The 20,581-nt window shown below is 57.6% G+C and overlaps 1 protein-coding gene across 9 annotated transcripts; it reads left to right on the top strand.

Moving 5' to 3' along the window:
- Nucleotides 1-240: 240 nt before the first annotated feature.
- On the top strand, nucleotides 241-20,223 carry KIFC3 (kinesin family member C3). 9 transcript variants are annotated; one of them, XM_032700961.1, is made up of 21 exons: nucleotides 241-257; nucleotides 4,836-4,950; nucleotides 6,606-6,751; nucleotides 7,947-8,094; nucleotides 10,245-10,441; nucleotides 12,641-12,706; nucleotides 13,214-13,363; nucleotides 13,450-13,689; nucleotides 13,910-14,083; nucleotides 14,212-14,359; nucleotides 14,446-14,576; nucleotides 14,668-14,779; nucleotides 14,996-15,177; nucleotides 15,257-15,361; nucleotides 15,594-15,724; nucleotides 16,294-16,417; nucleotides 16,865-16,994; nucleotides 17,106-17,335; nucleotides 17,992-18,126; nucleotides 18,471-18,579; nucleotides 19,046-20,223. In XM_032700961.1, the coding sequence occupies exons 2-21, from the start codon at nucleotides 4,866-4,868 to the stop codon at nucleotides 19,069-19,071; spliced, it is 2,769 nt and encodes a 922-aa protein (XP_032556852.1). In that variant the 5' UTR covers nucleotides 241-257; nucleotides 4,836-4,865; the 3' UTR covers nucleotides 19,072-20,223. The 9 variants fall into 9 exon arrangements, with proteins under 9 accessions (XP_032556852.1, XP_032556848.1, XP_032556850.1 ...); XM_032700957.1 differs by lacking the exon at nucleotides 241-257 and adding an exon at nucleotides 3,980-4,066; XM_032700959.1 differs by lacking the exon at nucleotides 241-257 and adding an exon at nucleotides 4,304-4,435.
- Nucleotides 20,224-20,581: the final 358 nt, after the last annotated feature.

Below are 20,581 nucleotides of genomic sequence, written 5' to 3'. Positions count from 1 at the left end.
CAGGGACACCTCCTGCTTATTCTTAGCCTTGTTTCTAAGAAGTGCTTTATAAGCAGGAGCCCGTGTTGACTAATGCCATGAAACATTAATGACTTAGGAGGTGAGCTGCAGCCCTCCCACAGAGCAGCTCCCTGCTCCCCAGCAGCCGGAGAGGCACAGGATGAGCCCAGCAGTGCTTTGCATAGGGGAGGCACAGGCATTAAAGCCAAACCCAAGTTGTACCTGAAGCCAGCTGAAAAATATGACAAGGATAAAAGGTAGGTAAAAGGGAGACAGAGGCTGAGGTGTGCTTAGATGGCTCTGCATAGCAGTCCGGGATAGGAAATTCAGAGGGGCAGAAGAGCCGCCCACCTGGTGGCTGCTCCATCTCACACAGCACTACCCTGGCTGCCTGCACAGCAGAGGTTTTCTCTATGAACACAGCAGGTTGAAAAAGAGGTTGCTTTTGTCATTTGCTTGATATAGAGGAGATTTGCATGGGGGGACATGGGAAGAGCTGAGCCGTGGCGTGCAGCAGCTCCCAACCAGAGCTGCCAGCTCCTTGGTTGTGGTTCCATGCTGCCATGGGCTGTCCAAGCCCAGCCTAGCCGGCTCACAGGACTTGGTCAAGGGGGGGCTGATCTGCAGAGCCCCCACTACCATCCAAAGCAGCATCTCAATGTGTTGGATTTCAGAAGAAATCCTTGCAACACCTTTCCCCAGCTCCTGCTCTCCACCCAGTTCCACACAACCCTATCTCGAGGATCAGAGCCTCAGGGTTGAATTAATTCAGCTAGTGAACTTTAAAATGAGTATTAAATTTCTCAGGAGCATGCTAAGACTTAATTAAAACTCCTGTCATTGTGTGAAATGGCAATGTAGGAATGTAGGAATGCAGAGGTTTGTTCCTGCTTTGGGAAGTGTTTCATGTTGGCTTGGCAAGCCATGCCTCAGCAATGCTGAGAAATCCCCTCACCTCCCTCCTCAAGGAGGAGCAAAATTAGAATAATGAGCTGGTTTATAATTAATTGTGCTCTGGGGACACATTCTCACGATGTCTGGTGCTTCTGGTGGGAATTTTCTACGGGGAACATCCCAGTATACAATAGACTTCAGGTATCAGGTGTGCATTCCTGGACCAGGTTACCATGTTGCTCAAAGGGAGGGGAGGGGGAGTCAAATTTTTTTCTGGCATTTGGGGTATTTTTTAGCTGTCTTACAGATGTAGGTTAAATATTTGCTCAGGGCAGAACAAATGTCCAATGCAAAGGGCCCCGCTCAGTGATGTGTTTCGATCGCTGAAGCTTCCCCTCACCCAAGTAAAAGGCAAATTAACCTGCCTGACTTCACAGCACCACAGCAGCAATGCTTTTCAGATACAGCACAGGCTGGGCTAAAAGCAGAGCCAAACCCACACCAGGGTCACTGTCCCCCTGCAGCATGCCCCGTGGCAGGCTGGCACCGCTGGTGCCATGCATGGAGGGCAGCTGTTTCAGCACTGATGGTCATCGATATATCGAGCCTTTCCGCTACCTGCTGGGTGCTGCCAGGAGGGTGCTGCTGGCGGTGAGTCCTGCTGCTCGCTGCCTTTTCTCTGCCTGCCTGCAAAGCAGCATTTCTAAAAATACCTCCAGCGATGTCGTCAGCCGGTGCTCGCTCAGGTCACGGAGACATGACAGCCAAGAAAAGGAGGACGGGAGCATCGCTGGGGGACCAGGCTGAGATTATTCCAGCCAGCGTAGGTGAATCCCTGCAGAGAAGGGGGTGTGAGCAGGCTACCTGCTGCCTCCACAGGCTCCCATGCATCCTCACTGCCTGCAGGCCCCCCGCACATCCAGCGGCAAGTGGGCGTCCCCTGGGATCTTGGAGCTAAATAGCATTACAGCACAGGGAAAGGGAGCTGGTACCTGGCCACCAGCATGCATCCAGAGTAACCCCACTTCTGGATCCCTGGAGATCCTGTTCCTGTTGTGCTGGGGCTGTCACAGAACCATGCTGTCCTCGCCAAAAAACAGCCCTGCAGCTGGGAGGAGTGGGTTCTGTAATGCTCACAGGTGACTGTTTGAATAGGGCTGTTGGCACAGAACCCTTCCTTGCATCTCGGATTTTGCTCCATGCTTATTCATTAAGTTATTCTTCTAAACTGGGGAATTCACGCATGTGCCTGCCTAATGTAGACTTACTTGATGTAATTGATACAACTTACTGCTTTGCATAATTGCAATAGCATTAAAAACCTGAAGCATTCAAAAGCCAGGAAATTACTTACCAGTTAAAGTCATTTACATAGGCATTTATTTTACCCTTACAGCTCGTAAGTGAAGTCAGTGGTGATATGGCTTTACAGTCGCTATCAGAAAGGGGAAAGTAACTTTACATGTGTCAATATTACCCCAAACCAGCTGAAGGAGCTGCACAAATAATGGGGTACTTATGCAAATCAGCAACTGCTTAGGGCCTCAAGGGATACATGCATGTACATATGGATGTGTGTCTATAGGCACACACGCCTATATCCATCCCTGCCAAGGGCTGCACGCTGGGAATGCCAATAAACCTTCGATGAGGGGAGGAGGAGGAGGCTGGGAGGGTTTCACTGGCTGTGGGGAGATGGCAGCTGCAGTGCAGAGCTGGAGGCAGATGCCAGGCCAGGATGGCATTGGCTTCTCAGGGACAAGGTGCTGTGCCAGGGGCATGGGGATGTGGAGGTGACCCTTTGCAGCCCCCTTTCCCTGTGGTGAGTGGCTCGAGCAGCTTGTCACCTCCACTGAACCCCTATCACACCCTTCCATGTAGCTGGCTCGTGACAGGGGATAGGGCAGCGTCTCCTGGGGGTCTCTGAGGATGTCCAAGAGGTTGACGCCAGGATGAAAGAACAAGGCTGAATCCTGCTCCAAACCCAGGTAGGAGTGAGTGAAAGGCTGTGACTGAGTGTGGCGAGGCAGGAGATGGAGGACACCTGGTCTGAGGGGAGCACACCCTGCTGGTGGGCAGAGCCTTCTCCTTCCCAGCTCTACAGGGCTGGCACCAAACCTTCACCTCCCAAGGGATGGCCACTCCTGCATCCCCAAACCCACGTGGGACATGTGCCCCACAGGTCAGCCTACCATCAGGCAGATGTGAGCCATTGCTCTGGGCACCCGTCACCATCACTGTGGATGCCAAGTTCAGCTTTGTTGTGGGAAGTATCCGGTACTGCCAGTTCATTACCATGAACAACTTATGAGTGACTTGTGTCACCCAAACCAGCCATTACCACGAGGGCTATGTCTGCAATACAGGCACGTAGATACAACTCACACCCTAAAAATGCTTAAAGCAGGATTTTCTGTTGCCTTTCTTGACACCAGGGCCTGCCTTTGGAGAGGTCTTGGCATGTCAGGCTGTTTTCTCCACGCCTCTGGGTTAGAAACAGGTTTTTTTTCATTTGAAATCTGTGTCCCCAGGCCCAGTGAGCTTGGGGTGCTGGTTGGCATCGTTGTCAGTGAGTGCACTGGTGTTTGGGAGAGTGGGCACATGACAGGTGAGGGCATGGTTTGTCACCTCTGGTCCTCGCTGTGTGGGTCACCAGCACCACAGTCCCCACGGTCCCCCAGGGTCACCCTGATGAGCCAAGCCGGGTGGGCACACAGGTGGGATGTGGTTACACTGAGACTCCCCGAAGAGCACCGGGATTAGGGCGGGAAGGGCAGGGACATACTGCGAATACCCGGAACACACCGGGAGCCCCCCCAGGGCTCTGACAAGGGAGAGTCGGGGAATCACGGGGGCGCGGGGCTGCCCTGGGAAGGGCACGGGGGGACACCGGGACTGCGCTGAGCTCCCCGGGCTCTGGCGGGAGGGGCCAGCGGTGTCCCGCGGACGCCCCGGGACCTCCCGCAGCCGGGGCGGGGCCGCCCCTCCGGAGCCCCGAGTGCGGGGTGGGGCAGCCCCCGCCCCGCCGCCCGCCGGGGGGTTTCGCGGGTTTCCACGGCAACGAGCGCGGGGCGGAGCTCGGCTCCTCCGTTACCGAAGTGCCCGGGAGGGCGGGCACGGGGCTGGGACCGGGGCTGGCACCGTCCATCGCCCCGCCACAGCCCCGCACCCGGTGAGTGCCCCGCGGGGGCGGCACCGGTGGCGGCGGGGGGGGCACCGGGCTGGGCAGAGGCTCCCTTTGTCTGAGGAGCTGGGTGTGCCGGCACGGAGCACCCGGGGCGCGGCGAGAGCACGGCTCCCCGTTAGCCTGCGGCGGGCAGCGCCACCGGGAGCAGCACCGGGAGCAGCACCGGCACCGGCACCGGGGGGGCGCGGGGCGGGGCTGCGCCTCCTGCTCCCTGGGACCGAGACCGGGACCGGGACCGCCCCGCTGCGGCTCCCGCCTTCCCGGAGCCGCCGGTCGGGAGAACGAGGGACCCCGCGGAGGGCGGGCGGGCGGTCCCGGGGCTCCGCGCCCCCTTCCCCGCCGAGCTGGCCCCCGGTGCGGTGTGTGCGGGGCGGGCGGTGCCGCGCCGGGCGGTGTGTGCGGGGCGGAGCGGGTGGTGCGGTGTGTGCGGTGCCCCCCGGGTGCGGGGCTGCCCCTACTCCCGGAGTTCCTAACTCCCTAAGTTAGCCCCAGCCCGAGGTTAGGAGGGGCCTGCAGAGGCTTCGGGAATGAGTAAATTAATTACAGACACTGTTTATGTCACATCCGCCGGGAGCACGGAGGGAGCCCGGGGCTGTCGCCTTTTCGGGAGCGAAATCGGGATTGGTGCAACTTCCTGCGGGTTTCGCGAGTCGCGACCGGTGTTACTGTCGTGGTTTGCCCTGGCACGGTCCGCTGGGATTCACGGCTGGACACAGAGCACGGCTGAGATGTCCGTCCTTGCGCTTCTCTGCAGAGGTGCTGCTGTACTCGGGACCCCCGTGCCATGATTACATCCCGCACAGCCTGGGATCTGGGATCCGGGCCCTCCGCCGGAGCCGTCTGGAACACGAAGGACCTTGTCCCGGACGGTGAGTACGGCGCGGTGGCTTGTCCTTGCCCCTTGGGGCTCAGCCTGCCGTGCTCACGCCCTGATCACTGGGGAAGGAGAGGCTGGGAACAGGCCAGCCTGCATTTTTCACATTTCTTTCCGGATGAAACTCAAGATTTGAGAAACGGGGACTCGGAAGCAGGCACAAAGCAGTGGACAACCAGGGGGAGAGCAGATGAGCAGAGAGGGCTGCCTCCATCTCCCTCCTGGCCCTTCCGAGCGGCAAACTTAGGGAGAAAGGTTAAAATTTAACATGTAAGAAAGAGAACGGGGCGATCTGCATGGCAGGGCAGACATAGGGCGCTTGCCTCGCTCCGGCTTCATCGCCTTGGAAGGTCTCCTTATCCCTCCCCAGTGCATGGACCCCGTGGGTGAGTTGAGTCGGGGTTTTCCTCTGCGTCGGCTGAGCTGCTCTGCGGGCGGGCGGGCAGCTGCTTGCCCCAGCCTGCAACCGCTTGTTGGAAAACAGCCCTTCCCACCTCCCTTCCAGCGGTGCCAAATGGATTTTGGCAAAGCAGGGGGCTGAACCCCCCCTACTTGAGCTTTTTTTGCTGTTGGCTTTAGCATTCTCCATCCCGATGTACTGGCAGCCGCTTCTCCGGACGCTGCTGCTTCCCTGGCACTCAGGCCAGTCCAGCCAAGTGCTGATTGGCATCAAAGCCTCCAAAAACGGGATTTTCTGGTGCTTCCTCTGCCCAATGGCTGCCGCTGCCCATGCTGGGGATGGGGAACTCATCACCTTTTATTGGGGCATTCGCCAACGCTTTGGAAACACTCGATTTTCCCGGCGCGTGCAAAATGTTATGGATAATTAGAGGCTGGGAAGAAGTCCAGAGTGATAGACTAACTTCATCGGGGCACGTCTCCCTCCAGACACTGCATCCACCTCGGGCCAAACCGCCTCTGGATGATTTTAGAGAAAAAAAACTGCATTATTGAGGTTTGATTTGTGGGTTGCTGATTTTTTTCCTACCTGCTGGAGAAGAGATTTGGCTGCCTGTGATGGTGGCAGCGCTTGTGGCAGGCGGGTGGGGGGGGGAGGGCACAGGGTCCCCAAGCAGTGGGACATAGCCCTCACCAGCTGCTTTTCCTGTAGCAGAGGAGGACACAGCCGTGGGCGAAGGCTCCTCGAGTTGCTGTTTTCCTTCTGTGTGGCTCAGCAGGGCAGGAACTGCTGCCCTGGCTGCTTTCGGGTTTGGCTGCCTGACAAATAAAGGAAATATTTGGGGGCAGTGGAGGGAGGTGACGCTGTCAGGGTCCGTCTGTCTGGTTTCGGTGATGCAAGCTGGCTTTGGCAGCTTTTCCAAGATAGGATCTCAGGAAGCGGAGTGGCTTGGCAAGGGGCAGAGCTGGGGTGTCCCTGGTGGGGGGACAGATCTGGTCCTGCAGAGGCCAGACGGATGCTACACCCTGAATTCTCATTACTAGTCATTGGTAACCAGTCTCCGCCCCCCGAAGGGATAATTTTTCTAATTAACATAATTAACATTTTTAATAAAAGTCAGGCAACATCTCTGCCACACTGGTGCGGTGGCAGCGGCAGGGAGGAGGAGGCAGCTTTGCTGAGCTAGGCCAAAAGCTGTGTCCATCCTGGGCTCTCAGGTTGATCCAGTGATGCTCTTTGCTCCATCTCAGGCTGCGGGCAGGACAGGCTCAGTGCTGGGAGCGGAGCAGGCACCTCTCCCCGGGTTCCTCTGCTGCCTACTCTGCTTCACCATAAAATCCTCAGTGTGAGCTGGCCAGACGCTGCAAACCCCCGTGGGCTCTGCCGGGCTCTCCAGGTGAGGAGCGTTGAGCCAGCTGTGGCTTGGGTGGGGAAGGCAGTTTTGGGGTGGTGGGGAGGATGCCCTGCACCCAGCTGGGCCATCCCTCAGTGGGAGCTGTCTGGTTCCCCCCCTCACTGCAGCCAGTTTCTGTCTGGACCCCAGCACCATGTGCCTCAAGCAGAGCTGCTGCCCTGAGTAGGGAGGGAAGAGCATCTCCTGGGAGTCACAAGGCATCAAAAATGCTGGAGAACAGCCTGGAATAACATTTTCTGGGTCACTTATGGGTCATGATAACAGGAGAGCTCAAGGCAGAAGTGTGATAAGGAAATGCAGTGCCGTAAGGTGGTGTTTGCCAGTGGGATGGAGGAGGAGGAGGTGGAAGGGTGCCACAGCCAGGGACGGTGTCGGGACACCATGTACTGGTGTTGCTGCCACTAGTTCATTCTGGGCTTCAGGCAAATCAATTCAAATTCCCCTTCTTTGAAAAGAAGAAAAACACCTTCTTATCTCACACCAGCCTCAATGAATTCCCTTCGGCAAAACCCTCCTGGAGTCTCAGATGCAGAAGCACCGCAGACACGCGGCTTTTCCTGGAGAATGCTGCCACCACCTCCTTCCAATTTATTCTCAAATTACTGGCATATTTGCCCTTCTGCTGGGGTGAGACAGGTTTCCCTGGTCTGCGGGGTGATGCCACAGGCTCTGAGATAAGATATAAGTAAGAAAAGGCATTTTTGACCAGGGCGAGCTCAGCTGATCATCACCTTTTATCTCAACTTTTCAAAAGCTCCTTCCAGATTTCTTCTGATTTTTTCAGAGCTGGACTCCATCCCATGGGCATGACATTACCTGAGCCACAGCTCGCAGCAAGCAGCTTCACATTCAACCCTGCCTGCAAGTCAGGGTCATTTTTTAAGACCGCAGAAAGAAAAATAGTTAATATTCAGTGTAACTGCATGGCCAGTGCGAGAGAAGGAGTTGTTTATGGGGAGAACTAAAAGCAACATGATAAGTTCATTGTGGCAGCTTCCCAACACCCTCAGAGGGAGGGTTTTCCCTGAGCCCCACTGTCCTATCCTCTGCTCTGCCCTCCTTGCTCATTCCTGACCAGCCCAGTGACGTGCTGGCTGCTGGCACCATGTCCAGCACGGTGTGCCCAGTCACTGCGTGTCACCTCTCCTCTCTGACCTGTTTCTTCTCCTGGACACAGGCCCTGCGGGATACGGCGTGCAAGCGGCGGGAGGAGACCCAGCACCGGGACCTGACACCAGCCACAGAGGAGCCACTGGCATCCCCCTGTGAGCCAGCAGCTGCCACAGCGGTGCAGGCAGCCTCCACTATGAACCTGGAGAAAGCAGGTAAGGGGACAGCCAGGATGCAGTGGTGGGCACTCGGGAGGAGGGATGGGACGGGACAGGACAGGATGAGGTGGGACGGCCTGGGTGCTTGGTACCTGCTGGTGGGTATCGGGCAAACCTCTCCTCTTTGGGGGTGCACACAGACATGTGGCTGCCTCAAGTCTACAGGTCACAGTAGAAATCCAACACCAGCCAGCTGATGGCTGGTGACAGGGACCAATGAATTATTGAACTGCGTGAACTGAGCAGATGAGCTCCAGTGAATCCACTGCTGTTTCCTCCTGCTTAAGGAAAATGTAACGTGTGTGGAAATGCTTGCAGCATGCGTGGCTGCACCGGGGTGGGGAAATCCTGTGGTTTCCTGTCTTTCTCTGTTAGGATTGGATTGTGCAGGCTTGTCAGGGTGCATCTCAGGAGCTGCTCCTGGCATGGTCCCAGGCTGCATCCCAGAGCAGCTTCTTGTGTGTGGGGGCTGCTGGGAAGGGGCAGGGAAGCAGGAGAAAGGGGGTCTGTGTGGCAGTGATAACAGGGCAGAGCCAAGGAAACAGGCATCTTTCCTAATGGGTTTCAGAGCATTTGGGAAAGCAGGAGGGTCGGTGTGCCATGCCAGCTGCACTCAGACCCCTCGTCACCACCAGTGTGTCTGTCCAGTGGGAGATGTAACAACACAGGGCGACATCTCCTCTCCCATGGATGCTTTCACAGGAAGAAGGTGCTGGAGTGTGGAGGAAGGCATTATCTGTGTGGGATTTCCCTGCCTGGCAGTTTGACTTGCAACTGAGTGTTGCAGCTCTGAGCCTGGCTCTGCCTTGGGTCCCAGCCCAGGATTAGTGTGGATGATGTGTGCAGACATGCCGTGTGTCCACAGGAGCCTCCTGTAATTTTTTCTTATCCCTTCATGCTCCCCAAGGGACGAGAGCTGGAATTCCTGTCAGCTTTGGAAGTTTTGGGGTGGGTTTTTTCTGTGTTGGTTTTAAAGAGAAGACCACAATCCCCTGCCTGAGCTGGGCTGAGCTTTCAGCACAGAAAGAAAATAAAACTGGTTCCTGGCAGTGCTTTTTTGGGGTATCCAGCCAATGGCAGGAAGACAGAACCCAGTGATGTCTTCTGCAGCCACTGCTGGATAAGTTCCATGGCATGCTGTCAGCAGCAAAGCTGTGGTTTGGTCCAGCATTTCAATTTTTTTGCCTATTCTGCTGCCTCCTTAACTCCATTTAAAGGTAGAAAGTCTGATTCACAGACAAAAAAGTCTTTCTTCTTGTATTCAGGACATTTCCCATGAAGCAGGCAGCATCCTCCCGCGGGCAGCACAGTGATTCCCAGCATCAGCTCCTGCCTTTTGAAACCTCAGGTTTCTGGTGGCAGCGGGTGAAATGCGTGGCAGGCAGGGAAGGGCGCCGGGCAGCCGGGATCCTGGCCACCAGTTCCCTCGCCACAGTGCTTCATCCCCACGTTGGGAATGAGTCAGGCCAGCTCATTGCTTCTTGGGAACTACCAGGTCATTTGGTAGGCTCTGATGTACGGCCAGGTTGGCTTCTGTCAGCACTGGTGGCTCTATTAACATGCAGAAAACGATGTTTAAAATAATACCAGGAAGGTTAGAAAGCCAAACACGGGAGGATTGGGCAATACGGCCATTCAGAGTACCCGTATAATTTTCCTTCAGCTTCCATTATGTTAGTGTGTAGTGACGCAGCTTTAATGACATGATCACACACGGGTTTTCCACCTGCACCTGCTCATTCAGAAGAAAGGATGCCGGGGTGAATCAGCGCCGTGGTGAGGGCGGTTGTTATCAGAGAGAGGCGGCAGCATCTCGGTGTGTGATAGGGCTGGGTCACCACGCAGTGGCGTGGGCAGGTGCTCTGTGCTGCAGCCTGGGATGCTCTGCTGGCACTGGCACATCTCTTTGGCTCCTACCCTGCCCTGGGGCTCAGCTGGCCAGACCCCACCATTAGCCCAACCTGCTGTGGGTCAGCACCATGGCTCTGTCTCCCGACATGTCACTGTTCTCTGTGGGACTTGTGCAAGTGCCACTTCCTGTGTTCTCATCTCCACCTCATACCCTGGGGACTCTCCCCATGGCTGGCATTTTGCTCCGCAGCGAGGTGACCAGATCCTGACCGGCTCCATCTTTGCTCACCCTGCAGGAGGGAGGCTCTGCAGTGGGAAACGTGCCAGCCTGCCAGCAGCCCGGCCCTTCCCAGTGATCCAGAAGGTGATGGCCTCCATGGCACATCTGCAGAAGGAGAAGCTGCAGCTGCAGGAGGAGCTGCTGGGGCTGCAGGAGAAGCTTGCTGCCCAGGAGAACGACGAGCTCTCCCTCTCTCTGCAGCTGCAAGGCCAGGTACGGTGGGGACAGGACAGCACAAGGGGGTCTGTCAGCCTCAGGCTGTGGCTTGGCCGTAGTGCTGTGGTGTGCAGTTAGTGAGGGTTGCACTTGGAAAGAGTGTAGGACCTCCATCATGGAGCATCTCCTTTGCTGAGGCACATAGGGATGATGTGGGAGCTGGGTATTCCTGAGCACTGGTTTTGGTTGTGCCTCCCTTGAGATGCTTGCAGTCCCCTGAGTGACACCACAGTAGTGCTAGCAAAGGTGTGTGGCTCCGTGACGTCGCCGAGAGGGCTTTGGGCGTTGGGATGCAGCCCTGCAGCATCATCCCTCTGCCCAGCACAGGATGACTGCCACAGGATCAGCTTGTTAGACCAACCCAGTAGTTTAATTTTAGTGACTTTCAAGAGTCAGGAGGTGGAAAGTGAATGTGAAGGCACGCAGTTGTTTGAAGAAGGGACAGGTTTTGGCCGCCACGACCAGATCTCCTCCAAAAACCATCCCCTGCGCTGGTGCAGGCACATTCCCAGCACAAGGACCTGGGTCGTCCCAGGGAGATGGAAATTCTGGCTCCTCGTAAAGGGATTTGCATGTGGCTGTTGTGGAAGCTGTTGCAGTCAGGTTCTGCTTGTTCCACGGGTGTCAAAAAGGCGGAGGTAATTGTCCTGCATTTGGTTGGCATGCTCTGCATGACACAGGCGTGAGCGCGGCAGGAGCCGGCCCCGCGTCGGCCAGTTCGGCAGCAAGCGCAGCCGACACCAGCCGGAGTGAAGTGCTGGCCAAAACCTCCAAAGCTTGGGGATGGCCGGGCCACGGCTTGAGCCAGATCCGGCTGCCAAGGAGTCCCTGTCACCTCCAGAGAGCAGGATGCAGCCAGAGATGCCCGAACAGGTAGGGGGCGGAGGTGCATCGGCATTTTTGGGCACCGCTGGCACAGGGAATGGTGGGCAGGCTCCGGCGTGTGTGCCGACTGGCTGGGCTGGCGGATTCCCCGGAACAAGTCGTGACTCTGTCTTCTCAGTACCTCCCCTCTCTTACAAAAATACCTTAATAATCTCCCTCGGTGAACATGGAAATGGGGTTTTCCCCACTCAAGCGCTCAGCCCCCCTGTGGAGGGGGGGATCCCGATGCTGTCAGGGAGCAGCCGCATTCCCCCACCCCTGGCTGTGGGACCCCGGGCCGTGCCCCACCGAGCACGGGGCACACGGAGCTGCTGCCCGTTGTGCTGCCATCTATGCAAGGGCGCGGCTTAATAACTTACCAGATTAATTATAGCCCCGTGTCAGCACATCTGCATTGGTTATTAATCAGCAGTTCGTAAATTATGGCCCACAGAGGGCCGGTTGCTTAGAGAAAAAGCTGGTTATTGGAATGGGGCAATACCCAGGCACGTCCCAGTGAGGAGTTTGGTGGCTTTCAGGAGTAGGGAAATGGGGAGCTGGGCTGGGATCTGGAGGATGGTGGTGAAGCATGCAACCAGGTCCAGTTCCCTCTGGGGTAAGCTCCAGGGCAGTAGTGATGCTCACCCAGCAGGTTTATGACACAGGGACACAGGACAGAGCAAACCACATTAAAACACAGTCCATGAGACTGCTGGCTTCACCAAACACTTTCTGCTGCTGTTTGTTCAAATAACTGCAGATTTTGGGAGAGCCTGACTGGTCCTTGCACAAAAAAAAGTTGAGGATTTCTGATATCCACCTGGTTTTGCTGGGAGGGCAGCCTGGTCCCATAAGATGGGCAGATGGTCAGATGGGGGTGGCTGGGGAGCATCCTCCTGTCAGACTCAGACACATGGCCTTCTTGAAGAGCTCCTGCTCCCTCTTTGTCCCCAGATAACTTTCCTAGAAGGAAAAACAGAGAAGGCAAAGCGAAGCTATGTTGTGAGGGCAGGACAAGGTACTTCTGGCTCTTCAAACACTGATTGGTTTGTTTTCTCCCTTCTCCAAAGATGATGCCCTTTTTTTTAATAATGGTTTCTGCTAATGCTTGACATGGACAAATTATACCCATGATTGAACAAGGTCAAAGCAAGGCTTTCATTAACGCTTGTTTAAATCAGGTCGTGTGAATCAGGCGCTCAGAGCCAGGTGGAAAATTAAGGCATAACAAAAATGTGAGACAGACTGGATGTTGGTGGCTGGGGTGGCACCACAGGGTCTCCTCCAAAAGCTGCTGAGATGCTTCCTGGTTAACCTGGTCTGTGTTGACAGGTTGAAACTCTGAAGGCGAAGGTCCTGGAGCAGGCGCAGGAGATCAGCCGGCTGCGCTCGGAGCTGGTGAGCCACCTTTGCCTGGAGGGACACTGGAGCTCTGGTTCCTGAGGAGGAAGAGGGCACGTGGGGTGGACAAAGGTGGACTAAACCTCCCCAGGGTCACAGTTTGGACCCTCTGGGCCTTGAGGCACTGAGGGACAAAAGTTTGTGGGATTTTCTGTCCAACGCAATGTTGTGCCAGTGTCCCAGGGATGCAAAAGGCAAAGCTCCCCCAGCGCTGTCGCTCTGTAGTGGGAAGTGAAAGTCCCTTTGGGGCTTGGGGCTGCCTGGGCTCAGTGGGGGCTCTCTGACATGGTAGGCTGGGTCTCCCCTGATGCAGCAGGCTGGGGGCTCCCTGGGGTGCAGCAGAGTCAGGACTCCAAAGTGGCAGGAGACTGTGGCTCCCTGAGCATGACAGGCTGGGGGTTCCCTGAGGCTGCAGGCTGGCGACTGGCTGGTACAGCAGGCAGAGGCTCCCCAGGGCAGCAGCAGGCTGGGCTCAAGGTTCCATCTGCTCTTCCATCCTGGCAGGGTGGCACAGATGCAGAGAAGCACCGGGACCTGCTGGCGGCTGAGAACGAGCGCCTGCGGCAGGAGATGAAGGCGTGTGAGGGGGAGCTGCGGGAGCTGCGGCGGCAGCAGCAGCAGCAGGCACCGTGCCGGGACTGCCACCACCTCCAGGTGAGTCGCTGGTGGTGGTGGCGGTGGTGGCAGAGTGACAGGCACCTGTGGGTGACACAGCCTTGTCTGTCGTGTTCTGGGGCCAGGAGAACGCTGGGCTGCAGGAGCAACTGTCCCAGCTGCAGCGGGAGGCAGAGGAGACACGGGCCAAGCTGGTGGAGCTGGACCTGGAGGTGCAGCAGAAGACGAACCGCTTGGCCGAGGTGGAGCTGCGGCTCAAGGACTCCCTGGCCGAGAGAGCCGAGGAGGAGGAGCGGCTCAGCCGGCGGCTGCGGGACAGCCAGGAGACCATCGCCAGCCTCAAATCCCAGCCCCAGCAGATAAAGGTGAGCACCATGGAGCTCCCCATCTCTCCTGGCTGGGCTGGGTGCCTCGCAGTGCCCAGTGGCTGCCCTGCAAGTGCCACCTGTCTCTCTGCCCTGAGCGCATCAGCACAGCACCATGATTTCCTAAATTATCTCCCCCTGGGCAAACAACAGCTCCATTCCAGGCCCCTCGAGTGCTATTTCCCCAGTACATCCCATCTCTGGGTGCTTTTTCCCCCAGTATATCATCAAGACGGTGGAGGTGGAGTCAGCCAAGGCAAAGCAAGCCCTGTGCGAGACCCAGTCCCGAAACCAGTACCTGCAGGAGCAGGTGGGGATGCAGAGGCAGGTGCTGAAGGAGATGGAACAGCAGCTGCAAAGCTCCCAGAAGACGGAGGCTCAGCTCCGAGCTCAGGTCTGGGTGTGACAGGTGTAAATCAGAACTCACCTCATGTTCCCTGCCTGCCTGGTGCTCACCAGGTGACACGATGTGACAGAGAGTGGGCACCAGATCAGTGTCACCCTCCTTTGCTCCTCTCCCAGATTGTGATGTACGAGGCTGAGCTGGAGCGAGCCCACGGGCAGATGCTGGAGGAGATGCAGGCGATGGAGGAGGAGAAGAACCGTGCCATCGAAGAGGCATTTTCCCGCGCCCAGGTGGAGATGAAGGCGGTGCACGAGAACCTGGCAGGTGAGGAGGGTGCAGGGGGCTTGTAGGGTTACCTGATTGGTGCTGGGGTGTCATCACCTGCCCTTCACCCTGCCTCGTGCCTGCAGGTGTCCGGACCAACCTGCTGACGCTGCAGCCGGCTCTGCGCACCCTCACCCACGACTACAACAGCCTGAAGCGTCAGGTCCGCGACTTCCCCCTGCTCCTCCAGGAGACCCTGCGCAGCGCCAGGGCCGAGGTGAGTCCCCCTGGAACCACCACCCCATCTCCCCTCTATGCTGAGTGGAGATGCTGGGGGCTTGCTGAGCCGCTGGTCTCCACCCCTGCAGATCAGCCAGGCCATCGAGGAGGTGCACAGCACCAACCGGGAACTGCTGCGCAAGTACCGGCGGGAGCTGCAGCTCCGCAAGAAGTGTCACAACGAGCTGGTGCGGCTGAAAGGTGTGCAGGGAGTGTGGCAGGTCCCATGTGGGAGAGCCTGTCCCTGAGGTGGGGCAGGATGGACAGGGGTGCATTCCCATAAGGTGCTTGGGTTGACAGCGGGATGCTTCAGTCTGCAGCGGGCTGCAGCGTTCAGCCCGCCCAGTGTTTGATGGTTACTGGGGGTGGCAGCAGGATGCGCTGGGCCTGACACCATCCCTGCATCTCTCATCCAAGGAAACATCCGTGTTTTCGGGAGAGTCCGCCCCATCACAAAAGAGGATGGTGAGGGCCCAGAGGCGGCCAATGCAGTGACTTTTGACACTGATGATGATGCTGTCCTGCACCTCCTGCACAAGGGGAAGCAGGTGTCCTTCGAGCTGGATAAAGTCTTCCCCCCACAAGCATCCCAGGAGGAGGTGGGTACTGCTGTCCACACTGCTAGTGTGAGGGGGGGGACACAGCTACCTTCCCCTGACCCTCCCCTGTCTCCCCCAGGTGTTTCAGGAGGTTCAAGCCCTGGTCACCTCCTGCATTGATGGCTACAACGTTTGCATCTTCGCCTATGGGCAGACAGGGGCAGGAAAAACCTACACGATGGAGGTGAGTTTGCCTGGCTTTGCTTCCATCTTCTTCCTCAGCTTCCCACCCCGTGGTGCCCAGTCTCAGCACCCTCCACTAAGCAGGCTGGTGGCCAGCTCAGACCCAGTGTGCACCAGTGATGATGACTGCTGCTCCACAACAACCCCCTGGGCTTTGTTTCTGCTCAGAAAAAAAATACAGAGTAAAATGCAAGAGGGTGTTTTTCCCCCCGTTTCTCACTCCAATCCATCAGGGAACGGCAGCAAATCCAGGGATCAACCAGCGGGCCCTGCAGCTCCTGTTCTCCGAGGTGCGGAGCAAAGCAGCTGACTGGGATTACACCATCACCGTCAGCGCCGCCGAGATCTACAACGAGTCGCTCAGGTACGGGGAGGGCGGAGAACCTTTCTGGGTGTCACCCCATGCTGCTCTCCCGCCCCATCCCACCAGCCCTGCCCTGGCCCCACAGCTTGTGCCAGGGCCTTAGGTGATGTGTTTGGCCATGCAAGGATTTATTTTTAATTTATTTTGGTGCACACCACCCTTCCCACGGGCTCCAAGACTTACACAGTCTCCCAGCCCTGCCATCACTCCCACTCCCTGGCCCTGATGCAGCGGTTGGGGCATACCCCTCTCCACCCTTGCCCACAGATGCTATATTTAGGACTTGGTAACTGGGAGCTGGAAACGTGAGAAATATTTTCCTCCCTTGTCCAGCCTCAGGCAGGAGGGGCTAGGAGGATCCTGGGAGCACATCCATTAGAATAATGGGGAACAGAGTTGGGTGAGAGCAGGCACATGAGGGCCAAGAGAGCCGAGGTCTATAAATAGGATGTGCAGCTTTCCCAGGAGGAGACGGCTGCTCTGGCAGTGTTGGCACACAGCCCTGAGCCGCAGAACAGATGCCGGTACCCCCCTGGGATAGGGATGGTAACGGGTGCCCCTTTGCCCAGGGACTTGCTCGGGAAGGAGCCGCAGGAGAAGCTGGAGATCAAGCTGTGCCCCGATGGCAGCGGGCAGCTCTATGTGCCCGGGCTCACCGAGTTCAGGGTGCAGAGCGTGGAGGACATCAACAAGGTGCAGGGAGATGGGGGGTGGTGGGATGGAGGGTGGAACCAGGGGTGCAGCGAACCCGGGGAGGGATTTTTGGTCTGTGACCCCTGGAGTCGGGAGCATTTCTGAAGCCCTGGGAAGAAACAGAGACCAAAATAGGTCTCTGGATGTGATGTGAAGGTCACTGTCCCATGGGGTGAGCCACAGGGGGTTAAAAATAAAAGCGTGGGGCCCAGAGTTCCTGAGGGATTAGTGGGATGTGGCTGTCACCACAGTGCCCTGCCTGTCACCCCCTGCCTTTGGTGCATCACCCAGGCTGAGGTCTGACAGTGGTCATCACCCTGATGGACCAGGCACCCCCTCGGGGGTGCTATTGCTCAGGTTATATCTCCAGGTGCCCCTGGATCACAGGGGGTTTGTCATGGGATTGGGCCAAACCGGCCTCACCCCCAACTCCCTGGACTCCCCCAGGTCTTTGATTTTGGCCACGTCAAACGGGTGACAGAGTGCACCAACCTCAACGAGCACAGCTCTCGCTCCCACGCCCTCCTCATCATCACCGTCCGTGGCCTCGACCGCAGCACGGGGCTCCGCACCACAGGTGGGTGCCACAGGGCAAGCCCCTCCCCAGGGCACCTGGGCCGCAGCATCCCAGGGGTGTGTGGGGCCAGGCACTGATGCCAGCCCGGGGGGTTTGGCTGTGTGTCCTCAGGGAAGCTGAACCTGGTGGACCTGGCGGGCTCGGAGCGGGTCGGGCGGTCGGGCGCGGAGGGCAGCCGGCTCCGCGAGGCGCAGCACATCAACAAGTCCCTCTCGGCGCTGGGCGATGTCATTTACGCCCTGCGCTCCCGGCAGGGCCACGTGCCCTTCCGCAACTCCAAGCTGACCTACCTGCTGCAGGACTCGCTCAGTGGTGACAGCAAGACCCTCATGATGGTGCAGGTAGGGGCTGGGCACCCAGTGCCTGTCAGCATTCCCACGGCCAGTCAGTGTGGGTTTTGGGATGAGTTTGGTCCCTTCTTGCTCCAGTGCTGGGGCAGGTGGGAGGGTTGCTGGAGGCAGGAGCTGGGCTGGAACCAGGGGACAGGGCTTGCCCATGGGGACATCTGGTCTGCAGCTGCAGTGCCGGAGGCAGCTCTGTTCCCATCTCTGCACCCCAGAGGGATGGGAATGAACTTGGAGATCCATGATCCTGCCCTCCCCACCTGCACATGGAGGCCATCCCTGTGGGCACAATCTCCTTGCATATTGTCATCTCCACATCCCCTCTTTTGCTGGGAGGATTTTGAGTTCTGGCAGCTCCTCCACCCGTCTTGTGACCCCCCCAACCCCGGCTGTCTGTGCCCACAGTGAGCCCCCACGGGGGCTGCCCAAGCCCCTGCCACCTGCTGCAGCTATTCCCGGCTGTCCCTCCCGCTGTGGCGGTTGGTGACAAGGGATCCAGCTGGCCCAGGCATGGATGGACAGAGCCATCCCGGGAGGGGCAGGTTAATAATAGCATCTCACCGGCCGCCATGGGCAGGTTTGCTGGGGGAGGGCCCCAGGGTGCGCAGGCAGCTGCCAGGGTGACTTTTCTGCCTGCTCCTCCCTGCCTGCAGGTCTCCCCCGCCGAGAAAAACACCAGCGAGACGCTGTGCTCCCTGAAGTTTGCCGAGAGGGTTCGCTCCGTGGAGCTGGGTCCTGTCTCCCGCAAGGCTGAGCTGGCCTCCTGGCCCAGCCAGGAGCAGCTGGAGGTAACCAAGGAGCTGCTGGTGCCTTTCCTCTTCCCCCTCACTCTGGGGATCCCCCTGTTTTGCCCCCACACATGTTCCCCAGGGCTGTTGGATGTTCCCCTGGAGCCACCTTTGCTGGGGACCATCACCTGGTGGGATGTGGGTTGTCCCCAAGGAGAGGTGTCCAGCTGATGCTGCTACTTTGGCTGTTCCAAGCCATGTTTTGCAGTAGCCTGTAGTACCCCCAGAGCACATTTGGATATCACTACCCAGGTGGGCACGATCTGCCCGTGAGCCCATCCCCATTCCTTCCCTTTGAGGACTGGCAGGGGCTGACCCTGGGTCTGTGTCCCATCTCCTCTCAGGGTGACTCACCAGGTTCTGCAGCAACACCTGGCCGGGGCCACGCATCCCACAGCCCCGGGCAGCTCTCCAGTCGCTCCGCCTCCATCCGCAGGAAGCTCCACACTTCAGGTGGGTGGTGGGGCACCTTGGGAGCCCATATGGGGTCCCTCCATCCAAGGAGGCTCCCACCACAAGCCCATGGCAAAGCCTGCATGAGGGAGTGAGCAGATTCGTAATCAGCTCATTAACTAATTGCTAATTAGCCATGGTTAGCACTTCTCCAAGAGCACCCTGGTGCAAAGCTGCTGCTGGCGGCTCAGGGATGTGGGGAGGGCAATGCCACCAGGCTGAACTTCTCTCCCCTTTGATTTCAGCCTGACTTAGGGGCAGCCGTGGCTGCCAGGTGAGTGCCTGCGGCGGGCGCTGGTGGAGGGCTCTGCTTCACCCGCTTGCCAGGCAGGGCAGGGCTGCTGGGCTGTGCAGGGATGCTCCTGGGGATGCTTGTGGTACCAGCTCTTGCTACAGTGCTGCCAGATGGGGCTGGGGCACTGGTGGCTGTGTCCTTGCCTACTGTGACCCATGTGTCTCCTCCCAGGGAAGCTGAGGTCGGTCCCACTGTGATGAGTGCCAGCTCCCAGCTCAGGCACCAAACCCGCTCCAGGACTCAGCCCCTCACGGCGACACGGAGGTGGCTGCTGGAAGAAATGAAGGCTTCAGTGCTGTTCCCTTGGTCACCAGGACCTGTGACCTGAGGGTGATGGCACCTCTCACAATGAGCAGTACAGGACCAGGGTCTCCCAGCAGCCAGACCCCCCCTCTCAGGGTGGGGGACAGTGCTGCTGGGCAGGAATCTGCCCCCTCAGATGCTCAGCTATGGGACAGTTGTTTTTAGCCAGAACGGGGAGCTGCTGGGTGCTCCTTCCATCTCTCCAGCTTTGTTTTTACAATGAAACTGGGTTGGAGAAGGTTCTTGGAGCTGGAAGGGGTGCTCGGAGCCAGGCCAGCCCCTGGCCATGCCTCTGCTACCCCCACAGGGCCAGCCTGGCTATGGCTCCCCCAAGACTGCACCCGGGCGACTGCCCGTTGTCTTTCAGAGCAGCATTTCCTCCGTGGTAAGTCAGAAAAAAATTCCAGCAGCTCCTTCCCCCATCGGTTTCTCAAGCCCTGTTGTTGCATGAAGGCCCCTGGTGTCATGCATGAACCGAGCTGCCGTTCCTCGTGGTGCCAGTGCTGCCAGGCCCTGGCACAGACCCAGAGTGGTCACGGGCCACCTGTGTTCCACGGCACCAGGGGGGATTTCGCAGTCTCGAATGAAGCTATTGTAAAGTTATTTACCAGTTGTCTTGTCAAGAGAGATCACAGTGTGGTCGAGATGAAAGTGTTTGAAATATTTATGCCTGTTTACGTGGACTTGGAACGGAAAACTAATGGAAAACAAACAAAAATACCCCAAACCTCCAGCCCAAAAGCCTGTTGGCTTATCTATGGGGATGGGGGCTGGCAGGGGCATGGGAGGGGGATGGCACTGCCCGTGGTCCTGAGCACCCACCTGTGGGTACGTTTCCTCCTGCTGCAAATACCTGCTGGATGCACTGATGGCTCCTTCCACCACGGCCCTCTCCTCTCACGCTTCCACAGCATATTCTATTTAAAAACAAAAAAGGGAAAAGTAAATTTAGCCTTTTGTATGATTAGATGTTTCTATGTATTTTAATAATTAAAAATTATCCTGTTTTGTAACAAAACTTATTTTAAATAAACTGTTAAAGCCAGTCCTCCTCTGCTGCTGTTCTTGAAGCCTGCTTTGCATGGGGTGGGTGCTCCTTCCCTCGTTCCCAGCATCTCCCCTAGGGCTGGAAAAGCCCATCACATCCCTTCCCTTGCCCCTGGGCCAGCCTGGCTGTGCAGACCCCCCCTGATTGCAGCCATTGGGCTCCCATGATTAGCAGGAGAGTGAGTGGTTAAACCCTAAGTCAGCCTCAACACTGCCACGTCCTGCTCCACCTCGTGCTTCTCCCAGCTGAGATCTGCTGGAAGCTCAGCAGGGAGGGAGATCTGCTTGGGGCCAGGGAGAAGGACAAGCCCCAAATGATGACACTGCTCCTTGGGCTGGGAACAACCCAGCAGAGTG

This window comes from Chiroxiphia lanceolata, chromosome 13, assembly GCF_009829145.1.
Source record: "Chiroxiphia lanceolata isolate bChiLan1 chromosome 13, bChiLan1.pri, whole genome shotgun sequence".
Classification (NCBI taxonomy): Eukaryota; Metazoa; Chordata; class Aves; order Passeriformes; family Pipridae; genus Chiroxiphia; species Chiroxiphia lanceolata.
Note: the sequence above shows the minus strand (reverse complement) of the source record. Positions and strands in the feature narration are given on the sequence as shown.